At 38.1% G+C, this 22,844-nt stretch overlaps 1 protein-coding gene across 1 annotated transcript in view; it reads left to right on the forward strand.

Moving 5' to 3' along the window:
* The window catches only part of LOC115225660 (rho GTPase-activating protein 1), a 113,443-nt gene that overhangs the window by 85,275 nt on the left and 5,324 nt on the right, over positions 1-22,844 (forward strand). The window contains exons 7-12 of the mRNA XM_036514513.1: positions 2,104-2,124; positions 17,233-17,327; positions 18,784-18,853; positions 20,203-20,290; positions 21,188-21,319; positions 22,471-22,557. Of these exons, the coding sequence (XP_036370406.1) occupies positions 2,104-2,124; positions 17,233-17,327; positions 18,784-18,853; positions 20,203-20,290; positions 21,188-21,319; positions 22,471-22,557 (493 nt within the window). The remainder of the gene's footprint in view (positions 1-2,103; positions 2,125-17,232; positions 17,328-18,783; positions 18,854-20,202; positions 20,291-21,187; positions 21,320-22,470; positions 22,558-22,844) is intronic.

Raw genomic sequence — 22,844 nt, forward strand, 5'->3', positions numbered from 1 at the left:
ATAAATAAATAAATTCATGGATGGATGTTGCTTTCACAGTGATAGTTCTCTTCTCTTACATGAGCCGTTCCAGTTGATACGATTTTTTGCACTTCCTGTAGGGATGGTAAGCCTAGAATCATTTTCAAATAGGTTTCAGTACCTTTTTTTATCATTCCTAGAGATCCTACAATCACTGGTACTGTAGTCGCCTTGAGATGCCACATTTTTTTCAATTTCTATTAGCTTATTATTATTATTATTATTATATTATTATTATTATTATTATTATTCCATGTTTTCACTACAAATTCTGCTACATCACTACATGCATCTCCATGTTCCTGAAGGTCATTAGTGCTGTGGGGTTTTTTTTTTTTTCACTTCTTTTTGAAAGGGCAGGGAAGGTGGAATGTGCTGCCATACGAAAACTAACTGTTTGTCTACTAAATATTCAATTTTGTTTTGTCGTCACATGTTGTTGTTGGTGGTGGTGGTGGGGAGGTTTGTTTTGTTGTTTCTCTTGTTGTTGTTGTTGTTGTTACATCTGTTTGTCATGTGTTAATTGTATTGTGGTTTGTGACCGTACGTTGTGTGTATTACGATAGCTGAGTTGTGCCATGTGATGGGTTGTGTTATATTACTGATTACTGGATGATGATTGTGTGAATTTATTATTATTATTATTATTATTATTATTATTATCATTCTGTTGTGTCTGAGGAGAGTCATTTTCTTTTCGGTAAAATCTCCACTTTTTCTTATTTTTATTTTCCTAAAATAACAAAAATAGTCAAGAATATTGAAAAGGTTGAAAGACGCAACAAAAATTTTAGGGGAGAAAAAAAATAAGAAAAAAGTGGAAATTTTACCCGTAAGTGTGTTATAATTATAAGGTACTAAAAGAAAATGGCTCTCCCCAGACACAACAGAACATGCTTCAACACACGAACTCACATAAAGAATCTTGCAAACCAAATCCAAAAGCGAAATTATTATTATCATTAGTATTATTATTATTATTATTATTATTGAGCGAGAGAGCAGTCCATGCCATCAAAGTGACACTGGGATACAAATATACGAAGCCCAGTATACCCATCATGACTACCCGTCTGATAAGGGTACACCAGGCACATGCATCACAACCATATGTGTGCAACATGGTGATCTCATATCAAGATAAACAGCACATGACCTTGCAGGTGGGGCCCTGTTAGAATTTTCTTCAGGTTGAGTAGCCCATCCCGCTCAAAAGGTCCCTGAATAAGGGTTGTTTAAGGACGTTGAAAGAACCACCCATGTTTCCAAGGGTGAATTATTCAAACCCCAAAGAATTCCTCTCAACACATGGCTATGATGCTCCCCCACTACTTCTGCTCGTGATCAGAGATGCTCATATCGTCAACCACTAAGGGACATGCTCAACTGGTTAAAGTCAAACAACTGACAAGCAAATCTGTGGTATTGAGCAGAATATTTGCTGTAGCCCATCTTTTATACCAAGACAAAACAATGTACATGATAACACTTCCAATCAGTTAAGACAAGAAGCCATGAGAGCCACTGCCTGGTACTGCATCAGGGCATTTATTATTATTATTATTATTATTATTATTATTATTATTAGTTTATAAAGATTAACATTAGTCTTCATGAAGGTAAATAGACAATAAGAAGAGCGTAATGTGATTGCAATGGATTATTTATTAAAAGCCCATCATTATTATTATTATTATTATTATTATTATTATTATTAATATTATTATTATTATTATTATTATTATTATCATTATTATTATCATTATTATTTTTATTATTATTAGTAGTAGTAGTAGTAGTAGTAGTAGTAGCATCCTCCTCCTCCTCCTCTTCATTCAATTTTGTTCCCATTTCTTGCCGAGTGTCTTCCCGACACCTAGGGCAAAGAAACTCTGTTGTTGCTGTTGTTATTATTATTATCATTATTATTATTATCATTATTATTATTATTACAGGATCAATAAAATAAGTACCATTATTCTTACTGTTATTACTTGAATGTTTTCTGTTTACCTGTTGTCTCTCTTTCTCTCTCTCTTTCTCCCATTGTTTATATTTTCTTACAAAATTATATTTGTACAGCTGAAATTGAAGCAGAGGAAGGTAAACTTAACTGTTTGTTTGTATTTTTTTTTTTGCAAAAAAATCACTCTTCTCTTTCAAATTTTTTACCCCTTTCTCACTTTGTGTGTGTGTCTGTACATATATATATGTGTATGTATGTATATATATGTATGTGTATATATATGTATGTATGTGTATATATATATATATATATGTATGTGTGTATATATATATATATATGTGTGTGTATGTATATATATATATATATATATATATATGTATGTATGTATATGTATGTATATATATATGTATGTATGTATATGTATGTATATATATATGTATGTATGTATATGTATGTATATATATATGTATGTATGTATATGTATGTATATATATATGTAAGTATGTATATGTATGTATATATATATGTATGTATGTATATGTATGTATATATTTATATATGTATGTGTATATATATATGTATATATATATATATTTCTGCATACACACACATACACACACACATATATATATGTGCACACATATACATACATATATATATATAAATATATATATGTATATACATATATATATATACACACATATATATATACACACATATATACACACATATATATACATATATATATATATATATATTCACACACACACATATATATGTATATATATATAGACATCTCTCCATTTCTGTCTTTCTCTGTCTCTTTTTTAACCTTCTGCTCTTCAATGGTTACCACTCGAGTACACCCCTGCATGAACTGGTCCTCCACCCTAATCTACAAACCCCAAATTTTTTTTAATTAATTAACCCTGATTGATGTATGTTCTGCTTTCACTCCAAACTCGATCAGTCTGCTTCGACTGTTTATCATAATTAGCATTTGTTGGGACCCTTTCTCTGTAGTTTACGTGTGATGGTGGGCGGTGGGATTTGGGGACCACGAGCACCACTAGGCTGTCATTCACAGGAGGTTCCCTTCTTGTCGCTCCACTGCCTCTCCCCATTTCTCTTTTCTACACATACACACATGCATGCACATATACACCCCTTGGTTTTCACTAGCTACTCACAAAGCCCTGTGATCTGTTGTTGCTTCAACGAATTAGTCCCCGAAGATTATCTGGAGTTAGTTTTGCAACTGTGTGGTTGTAGGGATACAGGGATACAGTCAGATGGGATGGGGTTGAAAAATGTCTTTAGGATCAGATTTGGTAGATGGAGAATATTAAAGCCTCTTTATATATATATATATATATATATATATATATAAATTCAGGGTGAATACTTGATAAATGTAAGCACCTGTATATGCCAGCTAGTGGCATAGGTGATAGAATATATATATCAAATGAAATAAATGAAAAACAGGACACAAAGGATGTTGTGGTACATATGTTTCGGGCTTTATAGAACAACTTATTCTTACATCAATGCATAATCGATATAACAGATAGTTCAAAAGCCCTCTTCAGCCGCATGCAATTGCTACACCAAAGACTTGTATCACATTATAAAAGGTTTATATATGTATATATAAATTAGAAGAAAAAAACATCTTTCATCAATTCAATATTGAAAAATTAAATTATACCATTAAGAAAAATTACGTATTATAGAAAGATTAAATATAAGATAAAACATATAACAATGATTAAGTAACGTGCAAAATAATAAATATCTTATATTTAATCTTTCTATAATATGTAATATTTCTAAATGGTATAATTTAATTTTTTAATATTGATTTGATAAAAGGTGGGGTTTTTTCTAATTTATATATATATAATATATATATATATATATATATATACATACATACATATATATTTTATATATATTATATTTTGTGAAATTTGATTTAGTATTTCTTAATTGAATTTTTCCCTGTAAGTTTGGAATAATATTCCCTCATATTATTATTATCAATATGATATATATATATCACGTACTGTTCCATGAAGATATGGTCAACCAAAAAAGTTCTCCACCTGGTGAAAGATAAATATTATTTGATAGGCACAGTATGTGTTTTTATTTGCTACTAATAGTTTCTTATGCTGAGAACATGCCAATTAATAAGTTATAAAATGTGTAACATCTCAACACAGTCATCAGGTACAAACCACATAATGTAACCACTGATAGGCGAGACTAGTCTAGTCTGGTGACCCTAGCGACATTCATGGGGCAGTTATCTCCCCTAAGGCTTCCGTTGGTTTTGTGCTAAGAGAAATTTCTCAACAATTATGAAGCCTTGCACATGGAATGTTGGTACTCGTCTCCATTCTCATCCAAGATGGATCTGAGTACCAATGTCCCGATGTGACAGGCTTGATAATTGCTAAGAGCTCTCAGCATGAAACCAATGGTAGCTTTACTAACTCACAAATAAAGAATATTTATCCAACAATGTGGTGTTGAGCACTCATTCTCACTGTTCTATATATATAGAACTTAAGATGCTAAATAGCTTATTGAACAGCCATGTAGACATAAATAAACAAACTTGTTTTCATTAGAAGCATCAAAATATGTACCGGATTAGACAAATGAGGAGGTGATATATTTTTGGAGAAATTTTGTACTGTGAATGGCTTAAATGCCATGGGAACCAGGATAATGGGCCTGAGGGCTTGAGACTAACTTTAACATTTCACTTTACTGACATGTGTATGGGTGGAGAAACTGTATAGCATAGGACCCTCTCTCTCTCTCCTTTCTCTCTCTCTCTCTCTTCTTTCTCTTCTTTCTTTCTCTCTCTCTTCTATCTCTCTATCTCTCTCTTCTTTCTTTTCTTTCTCTCTTCTATCTCTCTATCTCTCTCTTCTTTCTCCCTCTCTTCTTTCTCCCTCTCTTCTCTCCCTCTCTTCTCTCTCTCTTCTTTCTCTCTCTCTTCTTTCTCTCTGTCTCTCCTTTCTCTCCCTCTTCTTTCTCTCTTCTTTCTCTCTCTCTTCTTTCTCCCTCTCTTCTTTCTCCCTCTCTTCTTTCTCTCTCCCTCTCTCTCTTCTTTCTCTCTCTCTCTCTTCTTTCTCTCTCTCTCTCTTTCTCTCTCTCTCTCTCTCTCTCTCTTCATTCTCTCTCTCTCTGTCCTCTCTCTTAAGAATAACTCAACTACTTTTGCTTGGTCCCTACTAGTGCATTGGAACACTCCACTCCCGGGTCCAAACATGGTACAGTGAGCCCTCCCTCCCATATGGTTAAAACACGATGCCTGTTAACACAGCAAACCCCCTCTAGCTTAAACATGAGGGCTCTTGGTTCAACAAGACCCCTGTGTTTGAAACATGAGGGCTCTTGGTCCAACAAGACCCTGTGTTTGAAACATGATGCCTGTTAACACAGCTAACCCCCTCTAGCTTAAGCATGAGGGTTCTTGGTCCAGCAAGACCCTGTGTTTGAAACATGAGGGCTCTTGGTCCAACAAGACCCCTGTGTTTGAAACATGAGGGCTCTTGGTCCAACAAGACCCTGTGTTTGAAACATGAGGGCTCTTGGTTCAACAAGACCCCTATGTTTGAAACATGATGTCTATTAACACAGCTAACCCCTTCTAGCTTAAGCATGAGGGCTCTTGGTCCAGCAAGACCCCTGTGTTTCAAACATAAGATTTGTTCCCACAGCGGGTCCCTCCTGTAGGCTAACCCATTAGCATGCAGATTACTCTGTCAAATGTAATGCTTTTCTATTCATTTTATTTTAAATTAATCATGGGTTATCTTATAGCTTTTATAACGACATTGTAGGTTAGGTGTAAGAGGCAGGATCTGGCCAGTTTTAACATCAACCAAGTAGAATATTTGAGCCAGATTTGGCTGAATTGACACAGAAAATCATTGTGGTTTAAATATGAGGCATATTAGCCCAGAGAGGCCAGACCCATCTTTATTAAACATATGTAAATTTGTTCACAACTTATATGCCAACTCAGTACTGTAATTAATTAACATATATTACTAATGAATTATTGATATGCAAATGAGAAAAGGCAGTGCCTGATGTTCATAGCATTTTTTATAAGTGGTTTCATAGGTTTCTGTGACTCTCTCTCCATAGAATGAGCTGGTGATGACCTGGTGAACTGTGAGACATTTATATGTATAGCAAAGACAACTGTATATTTATTAAATATTTCTTTGTAAATTTATTTCCAGTTTGTTCATGTGTGGTGTGTGTGTGTTAAGTTAATTTTTTGGCTCAAAAAGCAAAAAGTAAGGCCATGTAGGGGGACATGGAGTTATGTACAGGGAGGGTGTTCATGCAAAGAGTTCAGGCCATTTCTGGTCAAGAGAGACTTTGAACCGAGCGGTCGTCGGCATCTTCACTATCTCGTCCGGCAGCTTATTCCACGGATCCGCAACCCGGACGGAGAAAGCCCCTCTCCTTCGATTGAGATGAAATCGTCGCAGATAGAGCTTTTCGAAGTGACCCCGCAGCCGACGCTCTGGAGCAGGAGTGAAGAACAGCTCTTTCAAGAGGTTACACTTTCCGCTTATGATGTTGTGAGCAAGAATGAGATCACCACGGCGTCGTCGTTTTTCTAGAGAATAAAGGTCGAGCATCTTCAGCCTTTCTTCATAAGACAAATGCTTGAGACCAAGAACCATGCGGGTAGCCAGCTTCTGGACTCTTTTGAGAGTGTGTATTTATGAATGAGAAAAAAAAACCCAAAAAAAACAAAGAAGATGAAACAAAGGGGAAAAGTTGTTTTTGACGTTTCGGATGTTAGTACTTCATCAGAAAAAAAGAATGAGAAAAAATTAAGAAGGAAAGATGGTAGGAATGAAAGAATATTTATCCACCAGCTTCAATTCACCTAAATTATGGTCAAAGCCATTCCAATTGTGGCCATCCTTTAGCAATGAGCAGAGAAGTCAGAACCAAATTACTTGACGTGTCTTTCAAATCACGCTTAACATTGACGAAGGATCTGAAGTATATTTAGCTGCTATTTCTAGAAAATCGATCAAGCACCTAGACCACTTCCTCATTAACTCGGGGTATGGACTAGTGTTTTTTGAGTTATGTCCCTTTGTGATTAAATGTTAAAATGTAATGATTTGATAAATTCCTGACTCCTGTGCTAGAGTATGCCCTGCGGTTTGTATGACCGTGGCAGTGGTGCTCCAGCATGGGCGTGGTCTATTACATGAAACTAGTAGAAGAATATGAAAGAGGTGTAGTATCAGTAATCTCTTAGAATTCTTTCTACTTTAGATTTAGATTGCTCCATTGACTACTACTACTATTACTGTTGCTACTACTACTATTACTACTACTACTATTACTACTACTACTATTACTACTACTATTACTACTACTACTACTACTACATTACTACTACTATTACTGTTACTACTACTATTACTGTTACTACTACTACTACTATTACTACTACTACTACTACTACTATTACTACTACTACTACTACTACAATTACTACTACTACTATTATACTACTACAGCTACTACTACTACTATTACTACTACTACTACTAACACTACAATTACTACTACTACTACTATTACTGTTACTACTACTACTACTACTACTACCGCTACTACTACTACTACTACTACTACCGCTACTACTACTACTACTACTACAACAATTATTCCTACTACTGCTGTGGCTGCTGATGTAAATCAATGAGATCAGTTCCACGTGACTGTTAAAACATGCTAGAAATAGCAACCAGATCCTTAAATTACACCTGCTCACTCTGTTCACAAAGAAGTAAAGGACACATGCAGAGTTGTGCATACCTCAAATAGACAGGATGGGATGGGAAGGTCATGGCTGGAATGTCTGACCTACCTCAGGCTAAGAAACAGAAATAGGCTAGAAATAACAGCCAACGGAAACTGAAGTTTCTATATCAGGGTTGGAAAATGCTTCGGGTTAGATTTGTTGTGTCTGGCCCTTACTCACGAGGGGTGAGGTTGTATTCCCATCTAAGGGACAGTGCTGCCTATGTCCACCCACACAAATATCTTAGAGTGCGTCGCCCAAACATAACGGAAACTCAACCGGCTCATAGAGGTTCAGTAACCGACAAAAACACTACCCAAACTTTAGTTCCCAGTTTCATTTTTGTCCCTCTTTGCCTGTAGAAGGGGTTATCAATGTTGCCTATAGTTATCACGGTTGCCTATAGATGTGGTCGTTGCCTATTGATGTGATGGCTGCCTATAGATGTGGTCATTGCCTATTGATGTGATGGCTGCCTATAGATGTGGTCATTGCCTATTGATGTGATGGCTGCCTATAGATGTGGTCGTTGCCTATTGATGTGATGGCTGCCTATAGATGTGGTCGTTGCCTATTGATGTGATGGCTGTCTATAGATGTGGTGGTTTCCTATTGATGTGTTTTTTTCTACCTGTTCATGTAGTGGTTGCCTATAATGTCATTTTATTGCCTATTGATGTGATGGCTGCCTATTGGTATGGTGATTGCCTATTGATGTCATTTTTATTTTTAGATGTGATTTTTGCCTATTGATATGTGATTTTTTGCCTATCAATGTGATGGTTGCCTATTGGTCTGATGGTTGCCTATGATATAATTTTTTGCCTATTAATGTGATGGTTGCCTATTCATGTGATTTTTTTTGCCTATTGTGATTTTTTGCCTATTAATGTGATTTTTATTTTTCTTTTGGCCTATTGATGTGGTGGTATTTGTCTGTTTTACTGTGAAACAACTCTTCTTTCACTGTTGATGCAGAACAATCATCATCGTCATCGTCATCATTGTCGTCGTCATCGTCACCATAATTTCAACGCTTCCACCACCCTCACCCTCATTGCATCACCACTACTATCCTCTCCTCCTCCTCCTCCTCTTCCACAAAATCATCATTATTATCATTTCACCATCACCGCCACCCTCAGCAACATCATCATTACATCGCCACGACCATCGCAGCATCACAGCCACTACCTCCACTGCTGCTACCGCCACCGTTCTTATTAACCATTATTATTACACTTCAATCACCATTGCCATCTTACGCTACATCACCAACACCTTCACTGCCACCATCACCACCATTACCCCCATCTACCCTCACCACCACCACAGCCATCATCATAATCATAAGAATTTACCATTCCAGACTTTTTGCCATTCATCCGATCATGAGAAAGAGAAAATTGTGTTATTTCATTTCATTTTTATTTCTATTTATTTTTTTTTTTTATTTGTTACCTCTTAGTCAGAGAAGGAAGGACAGCATCCAGACCAGTACCAGGAGAGATGGTTCTCCTCGGAGACCCTAAATCTATTGTCTACAACAGAGTGGACCCTCCTAAAGGCACCCAGGGACTGGGAGTGGAGGGGGTGAGGATTAAACAGGGGAATGGAAATACATTAACTCTACTACACATCAACACTGAACACAAAGGGGTGGTCACAAACACCACAAGGCATCTCATCTTGTACTCTAGTACTCCACTAATCTGCTGCCCTGCACTAGTACTTTAGTTTAATAACTTTGATAGTCTTTCGGTCAACCTGGGGCTGTGGTAGAAAACATTTGCGCAAGCCCTTGGGCAAGTGTCTTCTAATATAACTCTGGGTTGACCAAAGCCTTGTGAATGAAATTGGGAGATGGAAATAGAAAAAAAAATAAAAGAATATATATATATATATATATAGGCGCAGGAGTGGCTGTGTGGTAAGTAGCTTGTCTACCTGCCACATGGTTCCGAGTTCAGTCCCACTGCGTGGCATCTTGGGCAAGTGTCTTCTACTGTAGCCCCGGGCCGACCAAAGCCTTGTGAGTGGATTTGGTAGACGGAAACTGAAAGAAGCCTGTCGTATATATATATATATATATGTATGTATGTGTGTGTTTGTGTTTGTCCCCCTAGCATTGCTTGACAACCGATGCTGGTGTGCTTATGTCCCCGTTACTTAGCGGTTCGGCAAAAGAGACCGATAGAATAAGTACTAAAAGGCGGTGCTCCAGCATGGCCGCAGTCAAATGACTGAAACAAGTAAAAGAGTAAAAGAGTAAAATATAATGTATGATTTCCATGGTGATCTTATAAACTGACAAGGTGAATTGAGTTTAAGCCAAGGCACTGGTAAGAGCCACTGATGAGCATTAATGTAAATGTGAAATTACTGGTGATCTGGCTATGTCCGGTACTAAGGGACATTGAAAAAGATGGTTCATTATTTTGGTTATGAGTTGCTTTGACTCTTATTTCTAGCAATACTGGGGCTGAATAGCACCCTCAGTCGCTTTAGTGACATATTTTTGCCTTTTGGTTGAAAAATTGCTAACATATATATATATATATATATATATATATATAAAATTGCTAACATATATATATATATATAATATATATATATATATATATATATATAGATATATATATATATATATATATATATAGATAGATAGATAGATATCTAAAGGATGTGTTGTAATACTATTTCAAATATACAAAAACAGCCATACCAGCAATCCAACATACGTCCATCATCAGCTGCCCCACAGATATCATTGTGGTTTCGACACACACATACATACATACATACATATATATATATATTACAATCAAAATTTCCATTTTTTGAGGGTTACAGGTTAGTTTGTCACAGAATCTTCTACACTTTGAAAGTTTTAGGGGTAACTGGCAACCAAAGACATGTGCACCATTTGCATGCACACCATTTGCTTGTTGCATGGTGGGATTGTGGAGGGCTGCTGCAGTAATTTGCCTGGTGAACAGGTACACCATTTGCATGAGTGGCATGTGCAGTAGTTTGCAGTGGTGCCTGAATGATAGTTGCATGAGTTTCATGGCTGACAGCTGCACTAGTTGCATGATGAAGGTATGCAGGACTTGCTGATCTGGTTTGCCCCCAGTTAACAGGTGCACTTGTTTCACGGATGACAAGTGCATTACAGTTCTATATTTAAGAGATGAGGAATTATGTACATTATTTACAACTAACGTATATTTCTCCTCATCTTGTTTGTTGTTAACACAACGTTTCGGCTGATAATACCCTCCAGCCTTCATCAGGTGTCTTGGGGAAATTTCGAACCTGGGTTCTCATTCCTAAGGTATTTTTCAATGTTATTATTATTATTATCATTATTATCATTATTATTATTATTATTGAGTGAAAGAGCAGTGCATGCCATCAAAGTGACACTGGGGTAAAATATACGAAGCCCATCATGACTACCCGTCTGATATGTGCGTGACATGGTGATCTCATATCAAGATAAACAGCACATGACCTTGCAGGTGGGGCCCAGTTAGAATTTTCTTCTGGTTGAGTAGCCCATCCCGCTATTATTATTATTATTATTATTATTCAGGTCACTGCTTGGAATCGAACTCGGAATCTTGGGGTTAGTAGCCCACACTCTTAACCACTACACCATATGCCCTTGGGCATATGGCAATTCCAGGCAGTGACCTGAATAATAATGATGATAATAATAATAATAATAATTTATTTCTTTACTACCCACAAGGGGCTAAACACAGAGGGGACAAACGGATTAAGTCGATTACATCGATCCCAGTGCGTAACTGGTACTTATTTTATCGAACCCGAAAGGATGAAAGACAAAGTTGACCTCGGCGGAATTTGAACCCAGAACGTAACGGCAGACGAAATACGGCTACGCATTTCGCCTGGCGTGCTAAATACCTTAGGAATGAGAAATCAAGGGTTTGAAATTTCCCCCAAGACTCCTGATGAAGGTTGGAGGGTATACCAGCTGAAACGCTGTGTTAACAACAAACAAGATGAGGACAAATATCCGTCGAATGTAAATAATGGACAAGTGTATTAGTTGCATGGTTTGGTGTGAATGACTAGTGCATTAGTTTCCTGTACTATTTGCACAAATGGGTGTGAGTGACAGATGCACGAATGGGGCATTCACTGCATGGATGCAGCGTATGCTAGCTGCATGTCATGGCATGTCATAAATGACCGGTGCATTAGTTGCATCACTAAAAGGTTCACTTTTGCATGGTAGGGCATGGATGGGAGGTACAGTCATTGCAGGGATGATTGGTGCATTAGCTTTTTACATGATGTGCATTCGCTGCTTGGATGACGACACCATTAGCTGCACAAACGACGCATGAATTAGACCTGTACCCAACAGCGTTCCATCTGTGACCATCCCATATTATGACAACTGTTATGCTTTTGGGGTTGAATTTGTTGATGGCACCATTCTTGACCTTACATTCACATCTAGGACAAATGTATCTAGGATTCCATTATTCAATGTATCGTTTCATGTTTTAAAACTGGGATTGTAGTGTGTGATTTAAGGGTGATTTGGTTGCAGTTTCTAACATTGCTGCTTCCTGGTTGCCTCAGTAAATACCAGTAACAAACCAGGGGCCAATTCATTTTTTTTTGCTTTTATTTTTGGACCCCACGATGTGAATGAGCCTTTCTTGAGAGAGAGAAACAGACAGATAGACAGAGATAGGGAAAGAGAGAGATGGAAAGAGGAAGAGAGATAGGACATCGTCCTAATATTTGGTTAGTGCTTTGTTCACTGACCCCTAAAGGCGTGAAAAACATCCTTTTGGGGTTGATAAATAAAGTACCAGTTTCGCACTGGGGTTGATATAATCGACTTAATCTGTTTGTCTGTCCTTGTTTGTCCCCTCTATGTTTAGCCCCTTGTGGGTAGTAAAGAAATATATAATAGAAGACACTTGGCCAAGGTAGCACGCAGTGAGATTGAACCAGGAACTCTGTGGTTTTGAAGCAGACCTCTTAACCATTCAGCCACGTCTGCTCCTATTATATAACATAAATTGGATGATTATTGCTGTTGGCCTTCCAGCACACATAATTCCTATCAGGAACTTCTCTGCATGTATCAGTGCACAGCATTGTTGCAACTGCGAGCAGCTGCAGGCGTTTTATGGAGTGGAGAGAAAGAGGGAGAGAGAGGAGAGAGAAGGAGATTGTAACCTCGTTTCTTTTTTAGATATATCGCAGTTCTGTTAATCTCGTTATTGTGTGGTTGTTACTTGTTTCTTGATTAACGAGAGGGCCATGTCTTGGAAATAGCATCAACGGGGAAAAATTAAAGATGTAAATAAAATAAATAGATAAATAAATATATAAATAAATATATAAATAAATATATAAATAAATAAGTGCTTCTTCTTATCTGCGATTGAGATTGTGTGTTGCAGTAACAGCTGCAATCTGCAACAACAGCAGCAGCAGCAGCAACAATAGCGGTTGCAGTAGCTGCAGCAGTGTTGCTGCTGTTTCGTCATTGTTCCTGAAGAAATTATGGTATCGATGAGGTTTCAGATGAGAATGAGGGAAAGATGAGATGGGTGGAGCAAGAGGATGAAGAAATAAGGATGTTAGTTCTTTAACCCTTTCGTTACCAACCCGGCCGAAACCGCCTTTGGCTCTGTAGTACAAATGTCTTGTTTTCGTAAGTTCTGAATTAAAATCTTCCACCAAACCTTAGTCACAATTTATGTTCCTAACACTAGTTTAATGATAACTAAGTTATTTTACTAAATTCTTTGTTATATTTAAAATAATTGAAAGAAACACAGACCATCTTAACAGAAATATGGTAATAAAAGAGTTAACAAATGATTAATTTAACCCTTTTGATACCAACCTGGCTGAAACAGCCTCTGGCTCTGTCGTACAAATGTCTTGTTTTCGTAAGTTCTTAATTAAAATCTTCCACCAAACCTTAGTCACAATTTATGTTTCTAACACCAGCTTAATGATAACGATGTTATTTTACTACATTCTTTGTTATATTTAAAGTATTTGGAAGAAACACAGAGCATCTCAAAAGAAATAGGGTAACATAAAGGTTAAGGATATATAATAGAGAAACAATTCTTAACCCTTTTGATACCAAGCCGGCTGAAATAGCCTCTGGTTCTGTAGTACAAATGTCGTGTTTTCTTAAGTTTGGAATTAAAATCTTCCACCAAATCTTAGTCACAATTTATGTTCCTAACACTAGCTTAATGATAACGATATTATTTTACTAAATTCTTTGTTATATTTAAAGTAATTGAAAGAAACACAGAGCATCTCAAAATAACTACAGTAACGAAAGGGTTAAATACAGTGAATTGGTGTGTGTGAGTGCGGGGGGAGGGATTGGTTTAGCAGACTTATGATCCGAGGCATTCCAGCCACGATCATCCTGTCTGAACAGAAATAAGCAGTGCTGTACAATTTCTTACTCTCTCTTTACTCTTTTGCTTGTTTCAGTCATTTGACTGCGGCCAGGCTGGGGCACTGCCCTGAATTTTTAGTCGATTGAATCGAACCCAGGACCGATTCTTTGCAAGCATAATACTGGTTTTATTGGTCTCTTTTGCCCAACTGCTAAGTTACGAGGCCTCAAAAACTCCAGCACCGGTTGTCAAACGATGATGAAGGGGACAAACAGATATAAAGACACACACACACACACACACCCACACATATATATATATATATATATATATATATATATATATATATAATATATATACTCTTTTACTTGTTTCAGTCATTTGACTGCAGCCATGCTGGAGCACCGCCTTTAGTCGAGCAACTCGACCCAGGGACTTATTCTTTTTAAGCCCAGTACTTATTCCATTGGTCTCTCCTGCCGAACCACTAAGTAACGGGGACATAAACACACCAGCATCGGTTGTCAAGCAATGCTAGGGGGACAAACACAGACACACAAACACACACCACACACATATATAATATACATATATACGACGGGCTTCTTTCAGTTCCGTCTACCAAATCCACTCACAAGCTTTGGTCGGCCCGAGGCTATAGTAGAAGACACTTGCCCAAGGTGCCACGCAGTGGGACTGAACCCGGAACCATGTGGTTGGTTAGCAAGCTACTTACCACACAGCCACTCCTATGCCTATGTGTGTGTACAATCTCTGTCTTATATACTATAAAGATTTTGTTTATCTCTCTCTATATAAAGCTGAAGTTGTCTGTGTATGGCAGGTTTGGTACCCTTAAACTAATACTATTTCCTCTCCTGTTACATCAACCGTTTCCTCTCTTCTAGAGAAAATCCATCAATGGCATGGAGCCTGAGTTGTGGTATTTAATTTGGTCCACGCGCCGGGCAAAATGCTTAGCAGTATTTCATCTGCCGTTACGTTGTGAGTTCAAATTCTGCCGAGGTCGACTTTGCCTTTCATCCTTTCGGGGTCAATTAAATAAGTACCAGTTACGCACTGGGGTCGATGTAATCGACTTAATACTTATGTCTGTCCTTGTTTGTCCCCTCTGTGTTTAGCCCCTTGTGGGTAGTAAAGAAATAGGTATTTCGTCTGCCGTTACGTTGTGAGTTCAAATTCTGCCGAGGTTGACTTTGCCTTTCATCCTTTCGGGGTCAATTAAATAAGTATCAGTCACGCACTGGGGTCGATATAATCGACTTAATACTTATGTCTGTCCTTGTTTGTCCCCTCTATGTTTAGCCCCTTGTGGATAGTAAAGAAATAGGTATTTATTTTGTTTCTCTATATTCTGAGTTCAAATCTTGCCCAAGTCAACTTTGTTTTATTTCCTTTGAGGGGCAATAAAGGAAGTTCCAGTTAAGAACAGTAGATTAATGAAGAATTGGACAAATTGGTTTGTGGTATATTTGACCCTGGTCTTCGGGTTTTATATTCTTGTGTAGCAGATTTAACCTTTCCTTACCAAAATTCCTGTTAAAACAAATTAGTATGTTTTAATTGTAGTGTTAATTAGTGTATTTTAATTATAGTGAAGGCACATGAGGTAGTGAGTTCAAATCCCAGACTGTGTGTAGTGTTGTGTTCTTGAGCAAGACACTTTATTTCACGTTGCTCCAGATCACACATCTGTAGAAATGAGTTGTGATGTCACTGGTGCCAAGCTGTATCGGCCCCTTTGCCTTTCCCTTGGGTATCATCAGTGGCATGGCGAGGAGCAGCTGGTATGCATGGGCGATTGCTGATCTTCCATAAACAGCCTTGCTCGGACTTGTGCCTTGGAGGGGAACTTTCTGGGTTCAATCCCATGGTCATTCATGACCGAAGGGGGTCTTTACCCCTTGTTTTAATTAATTTTGGTAATGATGAAGAATTTAGAAAAAGAACTTTATCATTTCAGCGGTGGTGCCCCAGCATGGCCGCGGCCTTCAGGCTAAAACATTTTTAAGGATTTAAGGATTATTAAACTGGAGCCTGAAACATAAATTAACATGAAATTTTAATGAAAGATTTTAATTCAGATTACTTTAAAATAAGGAGCCAATATCAAAGATCCATGTGTAATCTCAAGTGTGGCAGTTGGTCCCAAAGGGGTTAATCCATTACCCAATTCAACACCATTTTCTGGTCCTTAGGGGCCTTTTAAGGTGTTCATTCTGTTACATATATTTGAGGCCAGGTTTCTGGTTTCAGAATAACTTTCTTTTTTTTTTTTTTTAAGGGGTGAATCCATTATCTAATTCAACACTAGTTTCTGGTTCTTAGGGGCCTTTTAAGGTGTTCATTCTGTTACATATATTTGAGGCCAGGTTTCTGGTTTCAGAATAACTTTCTTTTTTTTTTTTTTTTTAAGGGGTGAATCCATTATCCAATTCAACACTAGTTTCTGGTTCTTAGGGGCCTTTTAAGGTGTTCATTCTGTTACATATATTTGAGGCCAGGTTTCTGTTTCAGAATAACTTTTTTTTTTTTTTTTTTTTCGGGTGAATCCATTATCCAATTCAACACTAGTTTCTGTTTCTTAGGGGCCTTTTAAGGTGTTCATTCTGTTACATATATTTGAGGCCAGGTTTCTGGTTTCAGAATAACTTTCTTTTTTTTTTTTTTTTTTAGGGGTGAATCCATTATCCAATTCAACACTAGTTTCTGGTTCTTAGGGGCCTTTTAAGGTATTCATTCTGTTACATATATTTGAGGCCAGATTTCTGGCTTCAGAATAACTTTTTTTTTTTCTTAACCCTTGCCAGTCTTGAAGGGTCTGGAAAAATAAAGTACCATAGATGGTGCCCTTCCCTCTCTGGATAAATGGTAAAACTGGAATAAAGATTAATCTAATGTAATTTTTTTTTGTTCCTTTTTTCTAGAGCTGAACAAGGAGGAAAGTGCTTTCCGTAGTGGTTCCATCACACCTGATGGATTAATTGACGAGGATTTTGAAAAAGAACTTGGTCCGTCTCAGGTAAGGGTAGTTTGTTTTTTTTTACTTTACTGAGGCATGACTGCCTTAATAATAGTAGTATTAAAGGATTATTATTATTATAAATAATAATCCTTTCTACTATAGGGAGAGGGGCCTGGTTGATTATAATCAACCCCAGTGTTCAATAGGTACCTATTTTATCGACCCAGAGAGGATTAAAAGCATTGTCAGCTTTAGCAGAATTTGAACTCAGAACATAAAACCTGGAGAGATGCTGCCAAGTATTTTGTCCAGCTTGCTAACAATTTGTGTATGCGTGTATGGGTGTGGCTGTGTGGTAAGTAGTTTGTTTACCAACCACATGGTTCTGGGTTCAGTCCCACTGCGTGGCACCTTGGACAAGTGTCTTCTACTAAAGCCCCAGACAAAACAAAGCCTTGTGAGTGGATTTGGTAGATGGAAACTGAAAGAAGCCCATTGTATATGTATTTGTTTTGTTTTTGTTTTTGTTTTTCCAGTTTCAGCTCTTGAGCTGTGGCCATGCTGGGGCACCGCCATTGTGGTGAAAGAGTACAGCAGGGATCACCACCCCCTGCCGGAGCCTCGTAGAGCTTTTAGGTGTTTTCGCTCAATAAACACACACAACGCCCGGTCTGAGAATCGAAACCGCGATCCTGCGACCGCGAATCCGCTGCCCTAACCACTAGGCCATTGCGCCTCTATATATATATAGTGTGAAAGCACATGGCTCAATGGTTAGAGCGTTGGGCTTACGATCGTGAGGTTGTGAGTTCGAATCTCGGACCGGGCTGCATGTTGTGTTCTTGAGCAAGACATTTTATTTCACGTTGCCCCAGTTCACTCAGCCTTAGAAATGAGTTGCAGTGTCACAGGTGCCAAGCTGTATCGGCCCCTTTGCCGTTTCCTTGCATAACATCAGTGGTGTGGAGAGGGGAGGCTGGTATGCATGGGGGACTGCTGGCCTTCCATAAACAATCTTGCCCGGACTTGTGCCTGGGAGGGTAACTTTCTAGGTGCAATCCCATGGTCAGTCATGACCAAAGGGAGTCCTTAATATATATATATATATATATATACACACACACATATACAATGAGCTTCTTTCAGTTTCTATCTAACATACATACAGTAATCCTCTGACTATCGCAGGTGTTACGTTCCAAAACCCCCCACAATAGGTGAAAATCCGCAAAGTAGGAACAGTACTAAACTTTATATTTTTTTTTTTTACTAATTTTATTTGTATATATTTATTTAATTATAAATGCAAAACAACACCACAGAGGAATCAACGTAAACGTGTCCACGGGTGTTAGACAGGTGGAGTTTGAAAAGGTGCTCAGAGTTATTATTTGTAAGATGGTTAATAATTTTATGGTTGTCTGCCAAGTCAGCTGCCAGACGTCGGAGTTTCAATGTAAACTTTGGGATTAGTTTACGTTAAGTTTTTAATTAATGTTAATTATTTTTTCAGGTACAACAAGATGAACAAGAACAAGGAGAATTCAGTGATGTTTCTCGCTATGGCATTGTGGAAATTGCTGGTAAGTCTGTTACGTTGGCATCGAATAGAAGACCGAGAGTGTCAGGTGGTTGCTATCAGCTCAACAGAAACAGATTCTTCCTTACTCTTTTGCTCTTTTACTTGTTTCAGTCATTTGACTACGGCCATGCTGGAGCACTGCATTTAGTTGAGCAAATCGACCGCAGGACTTATTCTTTGTAAGCCCAGTACTTATTCTATTGGTCACTTTTGCCGAACCGCTAAGTTACGGGGACATAAACACACCAGCATCGGTTGTCAAGCAATGTTGAGGTACACACACACATATATACATACATATATACGACAGGCTTCTTTCAGCTTCCGTCTACCAAATCTACTCACAAGGCATTGGTTGGCCCAGGGCTATAGCAGAAGACACTTGCCCATGTGGTTGGTTAGCAAGCTACTTACCACACAGCCACTCCTGCGCCTACTGTCGACCACTTTTTAATAAACACACTAGACAGCAGCATCTCTCTCTCTCTACCCTCAGCTTCCTCTTCAAATGATATTTGAAGAAATCGATGAGGTCTTGACCAGATAGGAATGTGCCTGTCTTTAACCCTTTAGCATTTAGACCGGCCATATCCGGCCAAAAGCATTCTGCCTGTTTTACGTTCAAACTGGCCAGATCTGGTCTCTCACACCAACCTTACAATATCTTTTAAAAAATTAACAGCTACCTCATCAAAATCTCATAGCTACAAGATAATGCATGATTAGTTCAAGACAATCATCATCATCATCGTTTAGCATCCGCTTTCCATGCTAGCATGGGTTGGATGGTTCAATGGGGTCTGGTAAGCCAGGGGCTGCACCAGGCTCCAGTCTGATCTGGCACTGTTTTCTACAGCTGGATGCCCTTCCTAACGCCACCATTCCGGTGTAGTGGGTGCTTTTATGTCCACCAGCACAGGTGGCCAGGGGAGTCTGGCAAGCGGCCACGATCGGTTGGTGTCTTAATGTGCCCCAGCACAGAAGCCAGTCAAGGCGGCGCTGGCATCGGCCATGTCGGATGGTGCTTTTACGGTGCCACCGGCACAGAAGCAGTGGATAAAAAAGGATTAATTTTGGCCGAATAATGTGAACTCTAAAGGGTTAAACCTTTCATATGAGTCCACCACACAGCCCCTTTTGCCACAGTCCCTAAGCAGAGAAAGACCTGCCTTCGTTATACCCTCGGCTGGCAATAATGATGATAGCTGTTGTAGAAATTCCTATGAAATCGCTGCAAGCTTTTTAAATGTGTTGTTTGGCATAGTTTGAAATGTTTAAGAAAAGAAGACATTTTTTTTTTATCCTTTTCCTCCTTTTTTTAACCATTTTCCTCTATTTTTTCTTCAACAGGAGACGATGTTTATGGGAGAAAAGTCATAATATTTTCTGCCTGCCGATTACCATCGAGTAAAGTGCTGGACCACAAACGACTGCTGGCGTAAGTACTCCTTTTAAGGGTTTAGCCACAAGTTGCTTCACCACATACCGAAAATTTAGAAATAGCAGCCAAAAGACCGTTATTTCTTTTTCTAAACCCTTGTTGCTAAACCATTAATTAATGTTATAATTATATTAAAAAAAAACAAACACTTTTTGTATAAGTCTTTTACCGAATATGATTATTTTCCATACCGAAACTACTTAGTAAAATTTATTAATTGATAAATTAATAATTTTTTACCCTATATCAGTAATGATTATATATTATATATATATATTATATATATATATAGGAAAGGTTGTATGTATCTTTAATGATTACATATATTATATATATATATGGGAAAGGTTGAAACAGCTAAGACTCTACTCCCTGGAGAGGTATGCAGTATATATGTCTGGAAGATCCTGGAAGGAATTGTGCCAAATTTTGGCATTGTAAGCTACACCAATGCTAGAACGAGACGACACTGCATAGTGCCAAAGATCCCGGCAATGCCATCACGCTTCAGGACCAGCTTCTGCAACAGCCTGGGTTTCAAGGGCCCACAGCTTTTTAATATTCTCCCAAAGAGTCTGAGGAACTTGCACAAAGTAGATGTAGCGGTTTTTAAATCAAAGCTGGACCTCTTCCTGTCAAGAGTCCCAGATGAACCTACCTCACGGCAAGAGGTGCAAATGAGAGTAGCTGTATCAAACTCCATTCTTCACCAAGTGCCACATATTAGACGAGGTTCGTCTCAATAACAGTGTAGCACAAAACGGCAGTGCATCAGCATGGCCGCAGCTCTGAGCTGAAACTAGAAAAAAAAAATAAGAGAAAAAAAATATATATATATACATATATACACAAACGTTATATGTCTATGATCTGTGGTTGTTACTTTCTTTGTAGCTACATCAAATACACCCTCGATCAATACGTGGAGAACGACTACACGGTCATCTACTTCCATTACGGCTTGAACAGCCGAAACAAACCCAAGCTTACTTGGCTACTACACACGTACATGGAGTTTGACCGCAAGTAAGTCAGCCTCCTCCTCCTCGTCATCATCACCACCACCACCATCATCGTTATCACTACCGCTGTCATCATCATCACTATCATTACCATCACAGTCATTATTACTGTCACCACCACCACCACTATCATTGTTACTCTTGCCACATTTATCAAGCATCATCGCCAATACAATCATCATCATCATCATCATCATCATCATTACCAACAACAACAACACAAGCAATTCCAGGATGATGGACTCTCCCATCGAAGATGGCGTATGAGCGTTCAGTCTTTTTGCAGAAAGATCTGCACAGCTGATCTGTTTACCGTGGTCCAATGTTTGTGCCACACCTAAGCTCAGTCTCTCCATCAAATCGACATTTTGTGAACAGGTGCACAGCGTACCATGTATTAGGTGTCTGTAACACAACCTAAACAAAACAATCCACAAATACAAGATACACTCTATACAGCAAATATCCAATGAAATAAACTACCACCAGCAAGCTAGATAACCAACACGCAACACACACAACATACAGTACAAACACTAATGCAACAAAAAAACTGTACCTCTGAATTAGAGTTTGCACCCTCCCAACAACAGAAAAAAAGACACATAATACTACACACATGCATGCAACATGGCAGTGTAGCAGGTGACAACACAGTAGACATTTGCTTGAAATTACCAAATGTTGAACAATGATAATAATGTGAAGTATATTTGCCACTTAAATGTGGCTAGCCACTAAGGGTGGATGTTACTGTAGCTTGTAGCCCCAGGAAAACATCCTCTCCAGCTGGCTATTGACACACTTTCTGTGCCCAGTCGGTATTTGCAAAGGGAAGCCATCCTTCCCATCGTCGAACTCACGTGATACGCACGGACCCGGGTTTCTGGGTATTTACCCGTCATCAGTGCACAACAATCACCGGTCTTTGATGCGAAGGGGTCCGAATGCAAACACATACATCCTTTTTCCAGTGACGAAAAGTCACTGGTCTTGAAAAAGATTGTCACATTGTCATGCAGTTACTGTTTATACCTTGTTCAGATATTTATTAATGATGATGATAATAATAATAATAATAATAATAATAATAATAATAATAATAATAATGATAATAATAAATTCCTTTCGTTCCTTTGTTCTGCTATTCCACAGATATAAAAAAAACCTAAAGGCCTTGTATTTGGTTCATCCAACCAATTTTATCCGGATTTTGTGGACTTTGTTCAAACCCGTTTTGAGGTTAGTATTGCAGTTTTTTTTATTATGACTGGTTGTCTTTACTCTGTTAGATTTTTACCATATATGGGAAAAAAGTAGAGAGATTATCTACATCAGTGACATTTAATCCACCAAGTGACCTTTAATCATTGCAGCCCTTTCAGGTCAATTCATGAGTTTCTCTGACCCCTCCTAATCTATTTCAGTATTGTATGTGCAGGTAGGCGGTGGTTAAGAAATTTGCTTTCCAATCCATGTGGTCCCAGGTTCAGTCCCACTGTATGGCACTTTGGGCAAGTGTCTTTTAG

Source organism: Octopus sinensis, linkage group LG28 (genome assembly GCF_006345805.1).
Source record: "Octopus sinensis linkage group LG28, ASM634580v1, whole genome shotgun sequence".
Classification (NCBI taxonomy): Eukaryota; Metazoa; Mollusca; class Cephalopoda; order Octopoda; family Octopodidae; genus Octopus; species Octopus sinensis.